Source organism: Loxodonta africana, chromosome 9, assembly GCF_030014295.1.
Source record: "Loxodonta africana isolate mLoxAfr1 chromosome 9, mLoxAfr1.hap2, whole genome shotgun sequence".
Lineage (NCBI taxonomy): Eukaryota > Metazoa > Chordata > Mammalia > Proboscidea > Elephantidae > Loxodonta > Loxodonta africana.
Window position 1 is genome coordinate 9478374 of NC_087350.1, and position 18585 is coordinate 9496958.

The window sequence follows — 18585 nt, forward strand, 5'->3', positions numbered from 1 at the left end:
AAAATAAGCAAGGACACAGAAGAACTCGGCAACATCACTGACGAACAATATGTGAGCAACACCTATAAAACACTCCACTCGCTGACAGCAGAATACACATTTTCTTTAAGTATCCATGGAACATAAACCAAGACAGACCACACCACGGGCTATAAAACAAGCCACAACAAACTGAAAGTCTCCGAACACTTGGAAACTAAACAACACACTTCTATGTAATCCACGGGTCAAAGAGAAAGTCTAAAGGCAAATAAAAAATACAATGAACTGAATGAAAATGAAAATACAATATCTTGCAATATGTGGGACACAGCTAACGCAGTGCTGAGGAGGAGATTTTTTTTTTTTTAAATAATCTTTATTGTGCTTCAAGTTAAAGTCCACAAATCAAGTCAGTCTCCCACACAAAAACCCACATACACCCTGCTACATACTCCCAACTACTCTCCCCGCAATGAGACAGCCTGCTCTCTCCCTCCACCCTCTCTTCCTGTGTCCATTTCGCCAGCCTCCAACCCCCCCCACCCCCCCATCTCCCCTCCAGGCAGGAGATGCCAACATAGTCTCAAGTGTCCACCCAATCCAAGAAGCTCACTCCTCACCAGCATCCCTCTCCAACCCACCATCCAGTCCAATCCCTGTCTGAAGAGCTGGCTTCAGGAATGGTTCCTGTCCCAGGCCAACAGAAGGTCTGGGGGCCATAACCACCGGGGTCGAGAAGGAGATTCTTAGCATTAAACACATACTTAGCACTAAATGCATATGTTAAAAACAGGAAAAGCCCCAAATCAATATTCTAAGCTCCCACCTCAAGAGCTGGGGTGGGGGAAGGGGGTGGGGACCAAAATAAACCGTAAATAAGCAGAAGGCGAAAATAATAAATAGCAGAAATCGATGAAATTGAAAATAAAAATACAACAGAGAAGTATCAATGAAACAGAGCTGATTCTTTGAAAAGATCAATAAAATTAACAAACCTCTAGCCAGAGTAACAAAGAAAAAAAAGACACAAATTACCATATCAGTAATGAAACAGTGAACATCGTTAGACTCTGCAGACATCAGAAGAATAAGGAAATACTAGGAACAAGTCTATTTAATTTGACAACTCAGGAGAAATGGACCAATTCCTTGAAAAACACAAACTACCTCAACTTACCTAACATGAAACAAATTTGAATAGCCCTGTAACTATTCCACAGAAACTGAATTCATAATTAAAATACTTCTAAAAAAGAAAGCTCCAGACCTAGATAGTTTCACTGGAGAAATGTTTACAAAATGAACAATTCTATATAATCTCCTTCAGAAAACAGAAGAGGATGGAATACTTTCCAATTCATTTTATAAAACTAGTATTAAGTTGATACCAAAATCAAAAAAGTGCAAAAAGAGAACAATATCCCTCACGAATACAGACATGAAAATCCTTAAGAAAATATCAGCAAGCAGAATTAAGCAATATATAAACCCCATGACCAAGTGAGGTTTATTCCAGTGATCTAAGACCGGTTAAATATTAGAAAATCAATCAACATAATCCATCATATTAACAGACTAAAAAATAAAAACCATACAATCATGTCAATTGATGCAGAAAAACCATTTAAAAAAATTCAACACCCATTTGTGATTAAAAACTCTTAAGAAACACAGGAATGGGGGTGAATATCCTTAACCTGACGAAGGGTATCTACAAAAAACCTACAGCTAACGTTACACAGAATGGTAAAAGACTGAATGCTTTTCTCCTGTGATCAGAAATAGGCCAGGATATCTGCTCTAACTACTCCTATTCCACATAATCTTGGCAGTTTTAGCCAGTGCAGTGAGGCAAGAAAAGGAAATAGAAGGCATACCGGTTGGAAAAGAAGAAATACATCTATGCCTACTTGCAGATGGTATGACTGTCCATGTAGAAAATCTTATCTTTAAAAAAACAAGAAAAAAAAAAAATCTCCTAGAACAAGCAAGTGAATTCAGTAAGGCCACGGGATACAAGATCAACATACAAAAATCAATTGTACTTCTCTGTACTAACAATGAACAACATGTGGACACCAAAACTAAAAAATACAATACCATTTACAATCATTCAAAAAAACGTTAAATATAAGTCTAACGAAATACGTAGAGGACTTGTAAGCTAAAAACCAAAATATACTGATGAAAGAAAACAAGAAAGATCTAAACAAAGAGACATAATACCTTGTTCATGGATTAGAAAACTCAGCGTAGAAAAGATGTCAATTTTCCCCAAATTAATATACAGTTTTAAGGCAATTCCTACCAAAATCTCAGCAACATCTTTTTATAGATACACACAAGATTATTTTAAAGTTCATATGGAAAGGCAAAGGAACTAAAACCATTTTGAAAAACAGTAATAATATGGGAAAAATCATTCTACCTGATTTCAAGACTTCTTATATATATAATTACAGTAATCAATATTACATGTACTGGCAGAGGGACAGACATGTTGATAAAGGAAACAGTATATATGCTGAGCAAATAATTCGAGAAGCTGGGCTGTATGAAGAAGAACATGGCATCAGGATTGGAGGAAGACTCATTAACAACCTGCATTATGCAGATGACACAACTTTGCCTGCTGAACGTGAAGAGGACTTGAAGCACTTACTGATGAAGATCAAAGACCACAGCCTTCAGCATGGATTACACCTCAACATAAAGAAAACAAAAATCCTCACAACTGGACCAATAAGCAACATTATGATAAATGGAGAAAAGACCGAAGTTGTCAAGGACTTCATCATACTTGGATCCACAATCAATGCCTGTGGAAGCAGTAGTCAGGAAAACATACTGCATCGGGCAAATCTGCAAAAGACTTCTTTAAAGTGTTGAAAAGCAAAGATGTCACTTTGTGGGCTAATGTGTGCTTGATTCAAGCCATGGTATTTTCAATTGCCTCATATGCATGTGAAAGCTGGACAATGAATAAGGGAGACTAAGAAGAATTGATGCCTCTGAATTATGATGTTGGTGGAGAATACTGAATATACCATCAACTGTCAGAAGAATGAACAAATCTGTCTTGGAGGAAGGACAGCAAAAATGCTCCTTAGGAGCAAAGATGGTGAGACTTCATCTCCTGTACTTTGGACATGTTATCAGGAGGGACCAGTCCCTGGAGAAGGACATCATGCTTGGTAGAGGCTCAGTGAAAAAGAGGAAGACCCTCAATGCGATGGACTGACACAGTGGCTGCAACAATGGGTTCAAACATAGGGATTGTGAGGATGGCACAGGACCGGGCAGTGTTTCATTCTGTGTACACAGGGTCACTGTGAGACAGAGCCAACTCAATGGCAGCTAACAACGACAACAATATAAACCTACACAAATAAGCCAAACTCATTTTTGACAAAGTACAAAAGCAATCCAATGGAAGAAAGTGAGCCTTTTGAACAAAAGGTGCTGGAGAAAATGAACATCCACAGGCAAAAAAATAAACTTTGACGAGTCTCAAAACGTATACAAAAATTAACTCAAAATGGATCATGGATTTAAATGTAAAATGTAAAACTATAAAAACTTTTAGGAAAAAAACAGAGAAACTTTTCCAGATTTAAGGCTAGGCAAAGACTTCTTAGACTTGACACCAAAAGCATGATGTACAAAAGGAAAAACTGATAAACTGTACTTCATCCAAAAAAACAAAAAAACCTTTTCTTTTCCTTAGACTCTATTAAGAGGATGAAAAGACAAGTTACAGAGTGGGAGAAAATATTTGTATATCACATGTCTGTGGTTCGAACTCTCCAGCATCTCCATGGAATAAAAGACCTGGCAACCTGCTCTTAGAAAGACGACAGCCTAGGAAACCCTACGGGGCAATCCTACACTGTCCTAGAGGATCAGTGTGAGTTGGATTCAGCTCGACAGCACACAGCAACAACTGAATGGTAAGTGCTATCCTAAGCAACGGACTTCCAACAGGAAACAGAAGGAAATAATCACAGAAATATAAAATTATAAACTGTTGTAAAGGCTATAAAAGAAAAGCATAGTGTGAGGCAAGCGGAGCGAAGAGCCAGGAATGTGTGTGGCCTGAGAAGCAGAGTGACTCTGCCAAGTAGCGTAACTGCCTTTGTGGTCAGAAATTCACAAGGATACCAACCTCTCTGTAAGATTTTCTCCACGAACAGCAAGGAATCCTGACCTGGTTTGAGAAGTTGGGGAAAGCTTCTCTGTGGAGGTGACCTATGTGTAGGAATCTGAAGGAGGAGATGAGAGGAGGGACAACATTCTAGGCAAAGGGACTAGCATGTGCAAAGGGCCTGAGGTGGGAGGATATATACTAACATAAGGCTGGTGAGGCTGCAACACAACCATCTGAGGGAAAATGGTCAAGGTGAGCCTGAAAAGGTAGTCCGGAATACAAAGGATCATAGTGAGGACATGGGTTTTTATTTTAGGATCAATGGAAGCTGTGACATTATGTTTTATATTCTTTATATTCTTAAAAAAGATTACTCTGGCTATGGTGTTAAAAAAGGAAAGGAGGAAGCACCAGTAAATTTCAGGAGACCTAAACTTAAAAGGGTCACTCAAAAGATGACAGTAGCTTGAACTGGAGTGGTGGATGCTTGTGAATGGTGTCACCAGCTGCCTGTGATCCACGCTACTCTTGGCTCTTGTCCTTCATAGTCAACAGCAGTATCGGACATCCAGTGCAGATAGAGAACATTTGCAGATTGGGTTGTGGGAAGTTAAAGGAGTTCCCAACTCATGGCTTCCATTTTTTCAATAGGGTATAAAGCCAGATGAGCAGAGGGCAGACGTCTGAGAAGAGGAGAGTTGGAGAAGTGCAGTGACTTTGCCAGGTATTGTGAATGCCTGTGTGAGGTGCGACCATGGGCTCACAGGCACCAAACTGTCTGGCTCTAAGACCTTCTCCAGACTGATGGAACTGCACAGGGATGGGTGGTATGGCCTTCTAGACACCAACAAATTAAATAACAATGGCAGCCAACTGAGTACTAACACCTTTAAGCATTCATTTAATAAAGGTCTCACAGATTTTGTAGGATTACTTGGCTGGTACAACTACATAGTTATTGGAAAAAAATCAATATTGCTTGTCGCAGATAACCTTGTTACAGACTTGAATTGTGTCCCCCCAAAATATGTGTCGTAAATCCTAACATCTATACCTGTGGCTATAATTCTATTTGGGAATGGGTTGTCTTTGTTATGTTAATGAGAAAGGATCAGTGCAGATTGTGTCTTAAATCAATCTCTTCGGAGATGTAAAAGAGATCAAACAGGCAAGCTACAAGAGCAGAGATAAGGGAAGAAAGATGCCAAGACACAAGAAGATCACCCAGAAGCAGAAGCTCAGAAGAGACAAGAACCTTCCTTCAGAGCTGACAGAAACAGAACACCTTCCCCTAGAGCCAGTGCCCTGAATTCAGACTTCTGGCTTCCTAAACCACGAGAAAAGAAATCTGTTTGTTAAAGCCACCCACTTGTGGTATTTCTGTTACAGCAGCACTAGGTAACTACATTAACCTCTAGTAAAGGAATTCTCTAAGAGGGTCAATATTATTTCCAAAGGAATTTTGATTGGAAATTCAGGTAAAGGTTACTTACACAAACACAATGTCCCCCCTCTTCGAGTAGGCAGGAATAGCACTGGCAATTGTGGCAAATCCATACGAGTATAAAATGGCCTCTTCTGTCTTCATAAATTTTGCCAGGCGGTCTTCCAAATCCAAATGCACATCTATTTCAATGGGAAAATGTTACACAGTTAAATTGTCTTATAATTCTTTCCCCCCCACTAAAGAACAAAGAAAGTTTACTTGTTAATACTTTCACCTTATGATCAAAAATTGCTTTTAAATCATAAATTATATAAAATCTATTAAAAATAATTTGGGATCCAAACTACTTCTAAAACATATGAACTGACTGATGTCAGCAAACTAGGTGCTAAGAAAGCTGTCAACCAGCTTTTAATATGAGGGAAAAAAAGTGGTTAATTAAAAAACAAACAAAAACACCCATATATTCTACATGGAGACAGTGACACTTGCTTTGCGCTTTAGAGGTCAATCCTCTAACAGTCTGTTTCAGTCTTTAGCTGCAGCACCTGCCAGCACTCTGTAGAACTGGGTTTCTGTCTGCATTTCTTTCTAAGTGTACTGGGGGATTTAAATTAATAGTACAAAAAGAAATACAGCCCTGTTACAGAAGGAACTTCAGAAGAATACCGATATAATAGTGAGGATAAATCTGTAATTACTAATCTGATACATTTTTATTTTCCTCTTCAGTCATGGTTTACCCTTTCACCCCCCTGGCTAAGCCATGAGGCCCTGGAACAGAGGCTAGTGATAACTAGGATAAACAGGCCAATGGCTGCCAATGAACCTTAAAGTCTAAAAGTGGCCTTAAAATGAGGCACTATCAAGGAGAGAAAAGGATTTAAAAAATTCCTTTAGCTCTCTTACCACAGTAGGAAAGATAACGGATTTTCCATGTGCCCTGTGCAAGGAGAACTCAGAATCTGAAATGGGAAGAATGACACCAGGCCCCTTTAGCCCTGAGGAATTGTGAGGAAAAGGGGAAACAGGAAGTCCAGGTGGTGGCAGGGGATCCAGACATTCCCAAGCTGGGGGGAGGCAGAAAGGGCCTATGAACTGGCAGAGCCCTCGGGTCCAGACACAGGGGCCCCAGGGGTAGGGGCACTGCTCCAAAAGGCCAGAGAGCACCCGCTGCACCTCAGCCCCAGCTCTCACTCCAGGGAACAAACAGCACTGCTCCTCTGCTGTTGAGACCAGGGACAATGCAGAACTCACTACCTACAGCTGCACTGGACACACCCGTCCCACGCCCAGAGGTCATCTTGGGGAGGAGGAGGAGGGACAGGTCTCAAAGGACTGAGATACATAACAGAGAGGACTTAAACCAGCTTGGGTACAAAGCTGGACTTTGGGTGGACTACATAATTACACTGTAAGGGGCAGAGATACAGTTAACTGTCAGGTGTAAGGTTTAAGTTTCCCTACTGCTTTCCTGGGACAGACAGGTAAGTAACATTAGCTTCACTATAGGAAACAAGCAATCTCTTAGCATATCTGAACCAAATGTGAAAAATGTGTAAACCCACTCACTGATTTATCAGACACATGCTAATCTTACTGTGGTGCTTTTTAACTAGTAAAAGGAAAAAATTCAGAATTATCAAAGTTATAACTCACAAAGAACTATATTCTAAAAGCAATTAGGTTGGAAGAGTGATCAAATTTTCAGTTAATTTACTTATTAATCAAGCATTTAGGTATACCAAATACAGACCAGTTACTCTGACAAGCCCTGAATCGGGGCTTGACAAAGCGATACAAGTAAAATAGGGACACCACACAGCTATGATCACTCTTTCCCCGTGGAGGAGAAGTCCGGAGGGCAGGCAGAAGGCAAAGCTGAGCCACTAGTCTAACCAGTCTGAGTGCTTCGGGTCCTGCCTGCCCTCAGAACTAGAATGCACCCAGAGTAATTTCTGACTAAAGACAACACTTGGTTGTGAAACCAAGGCAGGGTGAGGGAAGCAGCTGCTGAGCAGGAGCTAGGACAGATGATTCAAACCCCTAATTTGATGGCAAGGTATGGTGAGGAACTGGAAAACTTTGTGATATCCAGAAAATAAAATAAACTGAGGCCCAGTTTACTTGCAGACTTCTGAAAGGATGTTCTAGAATTGTTAAAATGGACAATTTACCCCATCCCAATCAAGTAATGATAAAAATTAAACATGGTTCTTTGAACCATTTATAAATTACAGTGTATGCAAGCTTAATCTGTCATGATACCAAAAAAAAAAACAAACAACACAGGAAGTATCATCTGGTTTTCGTTATTGATCATATGTAGTCATTTTGTAGAAGTGATACTTCGATTACACCCACGACACAGAGTTTAGAAAGATGTTTCCCAGTTGATCAAAATGGTACCGAAAGGGTACTTAGCTAGCTCTTAAATATCCGGTCTGAGGCAGCGCTGGTCTCTTTTGTGATTCTTACCCAAATGTTCTAAGTTGTTCTAAACCTGAGAAACTGAGGCTCATGCTAAGGTCCCATGACTGGCAGGAAGAAGCGGCAGATCTAGGAACTGTATGGTCAAATGTTCTTCCTACTATATTATGCAATCATGGTTTATATAACACAGAAAGAAAATACTAACAAGTAAACAAATTAACAACTCTTTACGATTGGTTCTAGAATACAATTAAATATCCATTACTCTCACCATAAAAACATGGCCCTAATTATCTTGATCTAATTTAAGTTCAAGATCAGAGTCTACTAGGCAATACATATGCAAAGCAGATCCTGGTACACCAAGGACAAACAACAGGTAAACAAGATTTGAATGTTGTAATGGGTTGAATAGTGTCCCCCTACCCCCCCCACCCCCGAATTCACGGATACCCAGGATCTGTGAATGTCACTTTATTTAGAAACAGGGTCTTTGTAGATGTAATCAAATTAAGGCGAGATCATACTGGATTAGGATGGACCTTAATTCTAATGACTGATTTCTTATAAGGAGAGGGAAACCTGGAGACACAGAGACACACAGGAGAAGATGGCCATGAGAAGAGAAGGCCAGAGGTGTGATGCATCTAAAGCCAAGGAACAACAAGGATTGCTGCCCACCACCAGAGCCTTCAGAGGGATCATGGCTCTGCCCACACATTGATTTCAGACTTCTTGCCTCCAGAGCTGAAAAGGAATAAATTCCATTGTTTTAAGCTATCCACTTTGTGATAATGTATTATGGCAGACACAGAAACTAAGACAATGTATTAAAAATTAAACAAACAAAAAGTTCAATAACAATCACAAATGCACAAGGATCCCAGCCTTAAAAAGGAAAGAAAGGCCCCACAACCTAATAAAAATTTGTTCAGTTCTAAAATACATATGAAAACAGTAAAATAAGACAGAGCTTCCAAGGAGCGCCTGGTGGATTCGATCTGCTGACCTTTTGCTTAGCAGCCATAGCACTTAATGACTACGCCACCAGGGTTTCCATAAAATAAGAATGTGAAAAAAATTCTGCTCCAATAGTCCTTAAAAGATTATTTTAAGAATTTGTTTAATTCTACCTCCCAGGTGTTTAAGAGCTTGCGGGGCGGCGGGGGGGGGGGGGGTGGGGGGGTGGGGGTGGGGGTGGGGGTGGGGGGGGTGGTGGAACGAGACAACATTTAGCCCAAGAAATTAGAGGAATTTTAACTCATCTGTTCCTCAATTCTCTTTTTCTGAATTAGCCATCTATCTTATGTTGCTGTGAAGTAAAAAGAAAATGCTTTATTAAGGAAATTTACTTTTATAATAAATGATTTACATTCATTATCTAAAAAGTTAAGAAAAGAGCTTAAAGAGGGAGTGGGATTTGAAAACAGATACCTGAATGTAATATTTCCAGGAGAAATCAAATGGGACAAGATTAAAAGCAACCCTTTGGGGGCCCAGAGAAAGAGACTCTAAACCTCCAACTAAACTCTTCAAGAATACAGAAGCAAAGGGGTTCTCATGTCTGCTTATCGTTCAGTGCAAAGGTCAAATGTAACCTACATATTTAGAATAATTGTGCAGAGTATTTTGGAGATCTCTTTGCCTTAGCTGACCTCAAGTAGCTTCTCTGATTTTAGCAAATGAAACTTTATAAAATTTCAAGGTATCTTACTATAGCTACAATTATTCAAGCCAGTACTTCCAGCAAAAGTAACAACAAAAAAATCCTGTTGGAAAACCAAGATGTACAGTATGTTCAATGTACATATAAAGAAAGGGAAAAAGATCACAAGTAAACACGGGCAACTGCTAAGAAGGAAAGGGGAAAGTTTACCAGAACAACCAAGAACTGAAGAAAACATTATATCTAAGTTTTTTGCTGTCCTGTTATAAAACTGTAACAATGCAAATTAACTTGCAAGATGCTACAGACTTTTTGTTAAAATATTGTAGTTTTAGTGAAAGTACACATAGAAACAGTTTCCCCTTTAACAATTTCTACACATAGTGTTCAGTGCCATTTTAGCAGGTGGTATCTCATTGTAGTTTTGATTTGCATCTCTCAACTCGACAGCAGTGGGTTTTTTAATGGCTAATGACAGTGAACGCCTTTTCATGTATTTGTTGCCCGATTCAATGCCCTCTTTGGTAAACTGTCTATTCATATCCTTTGCCCATTTTTTGACTGGATTATTTGTCCTTTTGTTGTTAAGCTGTAGAAATATCTCTATATGTTAGATAGTAGACCCTTATCGATTAGTGTTCTGAAGATTGTTTCTCAGACTGTAGGCTGTCTCTTTATTCTTTTGATAAAGTCTTTTGATAAGTGTATTTAATTTTTATGAAGTCCCAGTTATCTAATTTGTCTTCTGCTGTTCCTGCATTGGTAGTTGTATTTGATAATCTATCATTTAAAAAAATGAGGTTCCATACTTTTGCCCCTATGTTTTCTTCCAAGAACTTTATTCCCTTAGCTTTAACATTTAGGTCCTTGATCCCACTTTGAGTTAGTGTTTGTGTATTGTGTGAGGTATGTATCCTGTGTCATTTTTCTGCATGTGGATATCCAAATTTGCCAGCACCATTTTGTTGAAGAGACCGTTTCCTCTCCACTGTATGGACTTTGACCTCTTGTGGAAAATCAGGTATCCACAGATGGATGGATTTTTTCTGGATTTTCAATTTTACTCCCTTGGTCTGGGCGTCCATTGTTTAACCAGTACCAGGCTGTTTTGATTTCTGTAGCTATAGAATATGTTTTGAAATCAGGAAGTGTGAGGCTTCCTACTTTGTTCTTCAAGATTCCTTTTGGGGCCTTTCTCTATTCCATAAAGTTGGTGGTTAGTTTTTTCCATTTCAGTAATGCTGGTAGGATTTTGATAGGGGTTGTACTGTATCTATGGATTCCTTTGGAGTACTGACATTCTCACAATATTATGTCTTCCAATCTATGAGCACGGAATGTCCTTCCATTTATATAGGTCTTAGTCTCTTGCAGCAGTGTTTTATAGTTTTCATTGTATAAGTCCTTTACATCCTTGGTTAGGATTACTCCTAGGTATTTTACTTTCTCAGGTTCTATTGTAAAATGGTATTGTTTTCTTGATTTCCTTTTCAGATTTATCTTTGTTGGTGTAAAGAAACTCAGTGAATTTTTGTGTTGACTTCAGACCTTACAATATCAATGAATTCATCTATTAGTTCCAGTAGCTTTCCTGTGGAATCTTTGGGGTTTTCTATGTACTGGATATGTCATCTGCAAATAGAGATAGTTTTACTTCTTTCTTTTCAACATTCTTTATTTCTTTTTCATGCCTTACTGCTCTGGCTAGGACTTCTAGTACAATATTGAATAGAAGTTGATAGTGGGCATCCTTGTCTCGTTCCTATTCTCAGGGTGAAGGCTCTCAGTCTTTCTCCACCGAGTATAATGCTGGCAGTTGGTTTTTCATATATACCCTTCATCATGTTAAGGAATTTTCCTTCCATATTTATATTGCTGAGAGCTCTTACCAGGACTGGGTGTTGGATTTTATCAAATTGCTTTTGTGCATCTATTGAGATGATCATGTGGTTTTTTACCTTTCTGGTCTATCACACAGACTGATTTTCTAATGTTGCATCATCCTCGAATAACTGGAATAAATCCCATTTGGTCATCGTATGTAATTCTTTCACTAGAATTTTGTTGAGCATTTTTGCATCTATATTCATGAGAGATATTGGTCTGTAATTTTCTTTTCTGATATCTTTGGTATCAGGGTAATGCTGGCCTCACAGGATGCATTAGGAAGTACTCTTTCTTCTTCTATGTTTGAAAGAGTCTGAGTAGGGTTGATACCAATTCTTCTCTGAATGTTTGGTAAAATTCCCCAGCAAAGCCATCTGGTCCAGGGCTTTTCTTGTTGGGAAGTTTTGATGACTGATTCAGTATTTTCTCTTGTTATGGGTCTGTACTGTGCAGCAGATTGCTTCATATGGTCCTTTTAGCCACAGTCTTTGTAAACCCCATACAATGATTGGGTGGGACTATGCAAATAAGGTACTTGAGGCCCACCAAGGGGATTGGACAGCTTGCTGATAACACAAATAAGGTACTGGAACCCTCCAAGGGTAGAGTCATGCAAATAAGGTGTATAGAACCCTAACGAGGGAATTGGTCAGTTTAATCCTGCTACGCTTAAAAGAGAGCCAATCCCAGACAGTGGGAGACCTCACTACCACCAAGAACAAAAGCCATGAGTGGAGTGCATCCTTTGGACCTGGGGTCCCTATACTGAGAACGTCCTAGACCCAGGAGACAGAGAGAGCTATAAGATCAGAGATGGTGCAAGACGGTGACAAACAGCAGCAGGAGAACCAGGAGGCCAGCACGAGATGACATGGAGGGCTCTCCAGCCCACAGAGCAAGGTGGTTACAGTAGGATTGCTGACCCATAGAGCGAAAGAGCTGAGTGCCTTTGGGCAGGAGACTTCCTGATAGACTGGGGTGCCTCTGAACACTTATCAGGGAGCTAAACAGCTTTGAAGCACTTGTCCAAGCAGGACAGAGGCCAGCCCAAGGGGCTCAGGGGCCAAGGAGAGGCCTGCCTGCAGGTATGGCTGAGGAGCTGTTCTGACTGAAGGACTGTATCCTGAGTCATTTCTGATCCTGAATTATAACTGTTACTTCCCTAACAAACCCCATAATCATGAGTATGGTCTGTGAGAAATCTGTGGCCATCGCAATGAATTATAGAATCCAGCAGAGAAGTAGAGTGTGCTGTGGAAGGAACAGCTAGTGTCAGAATTGGTAGAAAGGTTGGAGAGAGGAGGCATGTTTGACCTCCGCCACATACCAATCAGCCTTGGGCTGATGCTGATGGTGATTCTCTCCTCTATCTCATGAAATCAGAGGAGATCATATGACCCTGACACCATTTTTACAATCTGTTTAGATTTTCTACCTCTATTTGCGTTAGGTTAGGTAGGTTATGTGTTTCTAGGAATTTGTTCATTTCACCTAAGTTTTCAAGTTTGTTGGAGTACAGTTTTTTCATAGTCTGTTATGACCTTTTTATCTTAGTTGGATCGGTTGTAATGTCTCCCATTTCATTTTTTATTTTGGCTATTTGCATCTTCTCACTTTTTTCATGTCAGTCTAGCCTGTGGTTTGTCTATTTTATTGATTCAAAGAACCAACTTCCTGTCTGTTAATCCTTTTTTTCTGTTTTTCTACTCTTAATTTCATTCATTTCTGCTCTGATCTTTATTATTTCTTTCTTCTGGTACCTTTGATCTTCTTTTGCTCTTCCTTTTCTATTTCCTCAAGTTGTACAGTTAAACTATTTGGGATTTTTCTTCTTTTTAATGTAGGCATTTATTGCTATGAGTTTCCCTCTGAACACTGCTTTTACTGCATACCAAAAATTTGTATATTGTTTTCATTTTTATTTGATTCTAAATATTTTTTTAATTTCACTTTTGATTTCTTCTATAGGCTTTTTTTTTTTTTTAAGTTGTGTGTTATTTAATTTACAGGTATTTTTTCTTATTTTTCCTGTTACTGATTTCTAGCTTCTTTCCTCTATGGTCAGATAACATTCTTTGTATAATTGCAATCTTATAAAATTTTTTGAGATTTCCTTCTGGAGAATGAAATCTCAAAAAATTTTATAAGATTGCCAATTGGTTAACAGTGTTATTCAAATCATGTTTTTCTTTCCAGTTTTTTGATCCATCATTAAAAGCGGTGTATTAAAGTCTCCTACAATTACTGCGGATCTATTTCTCTAATTCTGTCAGAATTTGCTTTATAAATTTTGGGGCTCTGTTAGGTGCATAGATATCTATATAACTGTTAAATTTTCTTGGTGAACTGACCCTTTTACCATTATATAGTGTCCTCTTTGTCTCTTATAGTGGATTCTGACTTAAAGTCTACTTTGTCAGGTATTACTACTACCATGCCATCTCTCTTTTGGTTACTGTTTGCTTGGAATTTTTTTTCCAACCTTTCACTTTTAATCAATTTATGTCTTTGTGTCTAAGGTGTGTTTTTTGTAGACAATATATGGATGGGTCATGTTTCCTTATCCGTTCTGTCACTCTCTGTCTCTTGACTGGAGTGTTTAATGAACTTACGTTCACTGTAATTATCAACAGAGAATTTACTTCAGCCATTGTATTATATTTTTGGGGGGAGATTAGTGGTTTCTTTGTTCTTCTTTACTTTCAGTGCTGAGTTCTGTTTAAATATAGATTGTATTTTCCTTTTAATTATTGTTTTTGTGATTGCTGAGTATTTTTGTTCCCCTTCTTTACTTTGGTGAGCAGTTTTATTTACTTTCTTTGTGGCTACCATGAAGATTACACTTAACATTTAAAACAACCTGTTACATCTTGAAACCGCCTTAACTTCCTCATCATACCAAAATTTTACATCTATACTAATCATCCCCCGTTTTATTTTGATGTTGACATCAATTCTAATTTTGTGTCTCGGTTTTCCTGCAATGTAAGTTTAAATTTATTTTATTGTTGTATGTATTCGGGGGTTGTTAAGCATCATTACTTTTCTTTCTGAAGGACTTCTTTCAGTATTTCTTGTAAAGCTGGCCTGGTAGTAACAAATTCTGTTTATTTTTGTTTATCTGGGAATGTTTTAATTTCACTCTTGTTCTTGAATAATTTTGCTGGATATGTTATTTCTGGCTGACAATTCTTTTCTTTCAGCACCTTACACATGTCGTCTCACTGCCTTCTTACTTGCATAGTTTCTGAAGAGAAGTTGGCACTTAACCTTACTGGGGTCTCCTTGTATGCAATAATTTGCTTTCCTTGTGCTGCTCTTAAAATTTTCTCCTTGTCCTCAGTTCTTGAGAGTTTGATTATGAGGTTCTTTTAGGATTCGTCCTGTATGGAGTTTGTTGCAGTTTCTGAATGGGAAAATTCCTGTCTTTCATGTTGTTTGGGAAGTTTTCTGAGATTATGTGATGATTCTTTTTGAGCCTACCTCTGTGTCATCTTGGTCTGGAAACTCCATTAAGCATAAATTACTCCTTTTAACGGACTCCCACATACCCCTTAGGGTTAATTTTTCTTCATTCTTATTTGTTTGCTTTTCAAACTGAGCAATCTCAGAGATCCTCTCTTCGAGTTGACTGGTCCTGTCTTATGTCATTTTAATTCTACTTCTGTGCCCTTCCATGGTGTTCATTTGTTACTTTATTTTTAAAAAAAAGTTCCACTATTTCTAATAGTTTTTTCTTTTAAGATGTCTAATTTTCCATTGACTTTTTTTTTTTTGATCTTGTATTGTTTTCCTGATTTCCTTTAGCTCTTTGACCGTGTCTTGCTTTATCTCTTTAAGCATTTTTTAGGACTAATACTTTGAAATACCTGTTGAGCAATTCTGTTTGTTTTTTCTTCAGGGATTATTTCTGACCCCTTGCTTTTTTTGTTTGTGTGTGCCATCCTTTTCTGTTTCTTCATGTGTCTTACAACTGTCTGTTGCCCATAAGACATTAAGATTCATTTACTTATTTGTTTTTTTTAGAAGTTCAGGAACTTAGCTTCTTCCCCTTCTCTTTAGAATGCTCTTTTTGCTTATTACTATTACCAGGGTCCAAAGGGTCTCCTGTTCTAGTCCATAACTGTCCCAGGACAGCATGCTCAGGTATTTTGGCAGGTGTTATTTCAAGCTCACTTCTCTGTGGCTGGGTGCTTCCAGCATTGGGGCAGAGTGTGTGTGATTTGGTATTGGGCTTGGGTGGGAGTGTCTGCAGTGCTGGGCTAGGATGAGGCATGGCAGCTACACTGGTCTGGGGCAGGCCACTTACTAAGGCACCGGTCGGTGGTATGGCTAGGTGTTGTATTGGACCAGGGGTGGGTTCTGTAGGCAGTGTGCAGGACCAGGGTCAAGGATGCTGGCTCTGCTTAGGTCAGAGGTGGTGCCTCAGGTACTGCGCCAGTCTGTATGGGACTCTGGGCATGACGCCAGTCCCAAGGTAGCACCACAGCTGTTATGCTGGCCCTGATCGGGTGCTTCAGGTTTCTGGGTGTGACGTGTGCTCCTGTGGGGTCAGGTTTGGGTGAGCATGTCCACAGCATCTGGGCAGTTGGTCTTGGAGTGCTGGGTTGGATGGGCACATGTATAACATTAGGTTGGGAGGGTGTAGAGGGTTCAGCCAAGCTGGACACGAGCTGCCTGGGCAGTGTTCTTGCCACGGGAGTCCAGACAGAATTCCCACCTCAGGCTAGTCTGTTGCTGGTGGGGAGCTCGGCCTATGGGTGGCTCCCACCATAGATGGCTGGGGTAGCCTCTGATGGATGGCTGGGGAGCCATCTCCAGCAGACGGGCTTCCTGGGTGATGTGTGTTCAAGAGGCTAATTCCTGATGATTACGCTTTGTTGTACTTCCCCCACCACCCCAGCCAGGGAAGCACAAACTCGTGCCACACTTTTGCACTTTCTCTTCCCGTCCCCCATGGTACTTGTTCCAGCCTTCCTGTTCCTGGTCTGGGATTTCCTATAGCTCAGTCCCTACTACTCTCCTCAGGCAGCACTCCCCGAGGATTCCTGGGATTTCACTCTACGCTACACCTGAGCCCCGCTCTCTCCCAAGTTGGCCCGGTCCTGGTGTGTGCCCTGCCTACCCTGTCACTCTGTTCCGGAGCCAATTTCTTAATTTCCTTGTCTCGGTCTGTTTTCTCTGCGTTGATCCCTCTGTTCGCTCTCTGCTCACAGGTTCCTCTCCTCTCTACCACAAGAGGGCAGCGATAAGCAGGGCTTCTGAGTCAGGTGTGTACAACTGGCCAAACTGCTTTCCCACTGCATATATTCTACCTTCCTCTTGATTCTGCCTTCTTTTTGGTTTTCCAACTTTTTAGCTGTTGTCTGAGACTCTGAGATCTTTGGTTGTATCACTTCTTAGTTGTCTACTTCTGACATTGCTGCAGGGGGGCATGATTATGCAACCAGCTATGCTGTCATCTTGCCTCCTTTTGTCAGTCTGTTTTAACCTTCAACCACGATTTTAGGATAAGGATGACTCTGCAACCAATAAGGTAGTTTACAGAGAATCTGACACACAACTGTGTGTTCATTATGCTGTCTCTAGTGGCCCATTTAGACAGTTGAAAGATCAAACCCAATTTAAATTTAAAACACATTCACTTCAAAAGAAACAAAACAACGCATATGATATGCTACCATTTTATAAAAATAGCAAGCAAATACATATAGGGAAGTGGTATGCATATGCCAAAAAAGATCTCTGGAAGAATTAACAAGAAACTAATGATAGTAACTGTCTTTTCTGGGAGGTGAGATGGGGAATGGAAAGAGGATAGGAACAGCAGTTAGAAGACTTTTCTCTCTACCTCTATATACATTTTGAAGTTTACATCATGAACTGATTACCCAGTTGAAAAAGTTAATAAAAAAATAAAAACATTATAATCCAAAGACCCCATGTTTGAAAGCAATTAACATCCTATTATGCATATTAAATTTCAAGTGATTCAAATGGAAACTCAACTAGGATATTTTAACATTTCCACAGCTTTGGGAAAACTGGTCTTGCAGATTTGAAACTTTTTCCCCCCATGATCTGATTAAACAATAATCTCTATCTGTCTTCCCAGATTAACTCACAAGCTGGTACCAAGGTCACATATACAAATAAAACTCTCTAGAAAGAGAACCTTTTCAGAAAGCAGTTTCTTTACCAGGCAAGTAGGTCACAGAAAGATAGCCTTGTTGATCAGATTGCAACAAACCAAACCCACCGCCGTCAAGTTGATTCCAACCCATAGCGACTTGACAAGGACAGAGTAGAACTGCCCCATAGGGTTTCCAAGGCTTTGGTCTTTAGGGAAGAAGACTGCCACATCTTTCTCCTGCAAAGTGGCTGGTGGATTTGATCCACTGACCTTTTGGTTAGCAGCTGAGTGCTGTAACCACTGTGCCATGAGGGCTCTGGGTTACAACCAACCCTATTTAAAAAAAAAAAAAAGAGAATTTGACCTGAGCACTTCTAAGTCTTTGATCTTGCCACCAAGACTGGAACTAAGGAGGGATACTTGGTTTCTAGGTTCAGTGTTGAAATTAATGAGCTGTGTGACTGTAAGTCACTTAACTTCTCTGGGCTTCCTGTATAGTTGGGATGTTGGAACATAAAATCTTTACGATTCTTTCCAGCTGTAGGAGTCTCGGGCATTAACTCTTCTCATCTGTTTCCAATACAAATAATTTAACCACCAAACAAGTAAATAAAAAAAGGTGCTCCCTGACATAAAAGTGTCATAGCTGTTAAAACAAAAAACCTAAAAGACCCAGAAATAAAAATGAAAATAGAAGATATAAGATACTTCCCTTTCTCTACTTTCTCTACACCCCTACATTTTTTAAAGCAGAATGTTATTTCCAGTAATATATTCACTTGAACAATTGTTTAACGACATTTTCAGAATAATAATAAACACTTAACAAATATAACCATAAAATGCCAAGGTCTTCTTTGTTGACTCTGAGTTAAGAGTTCACATTATTT

At 39.5% G+C, this 18585-nt stretch overlaps 1 protein-coding gene across 2 annotated transcripts in view; it reads right to left on the reverse strand.

The window, feature by feature from the left end:
* Positions 1 to 18585, reverse strand: part of SPTLC1 (serine palmitoyltransferase long chain base subunit 1) — a 73353-nt gene that overhangs the window by 35401 nt on the left and 19367 nt on the right. For both annotated transcript variants that reach the window (XM_003420433.4, XM_064291043.1), the window contains one exon: positions 5623 to 5755. In XM_003420433.4, the coding sequence (XP_003420481.1) occupies positions 5623 to 5755 (133 nt within the window). The remainder of the gene's footprint in view (positions 1 to 5622; positions 5756 to 18585) is intronic.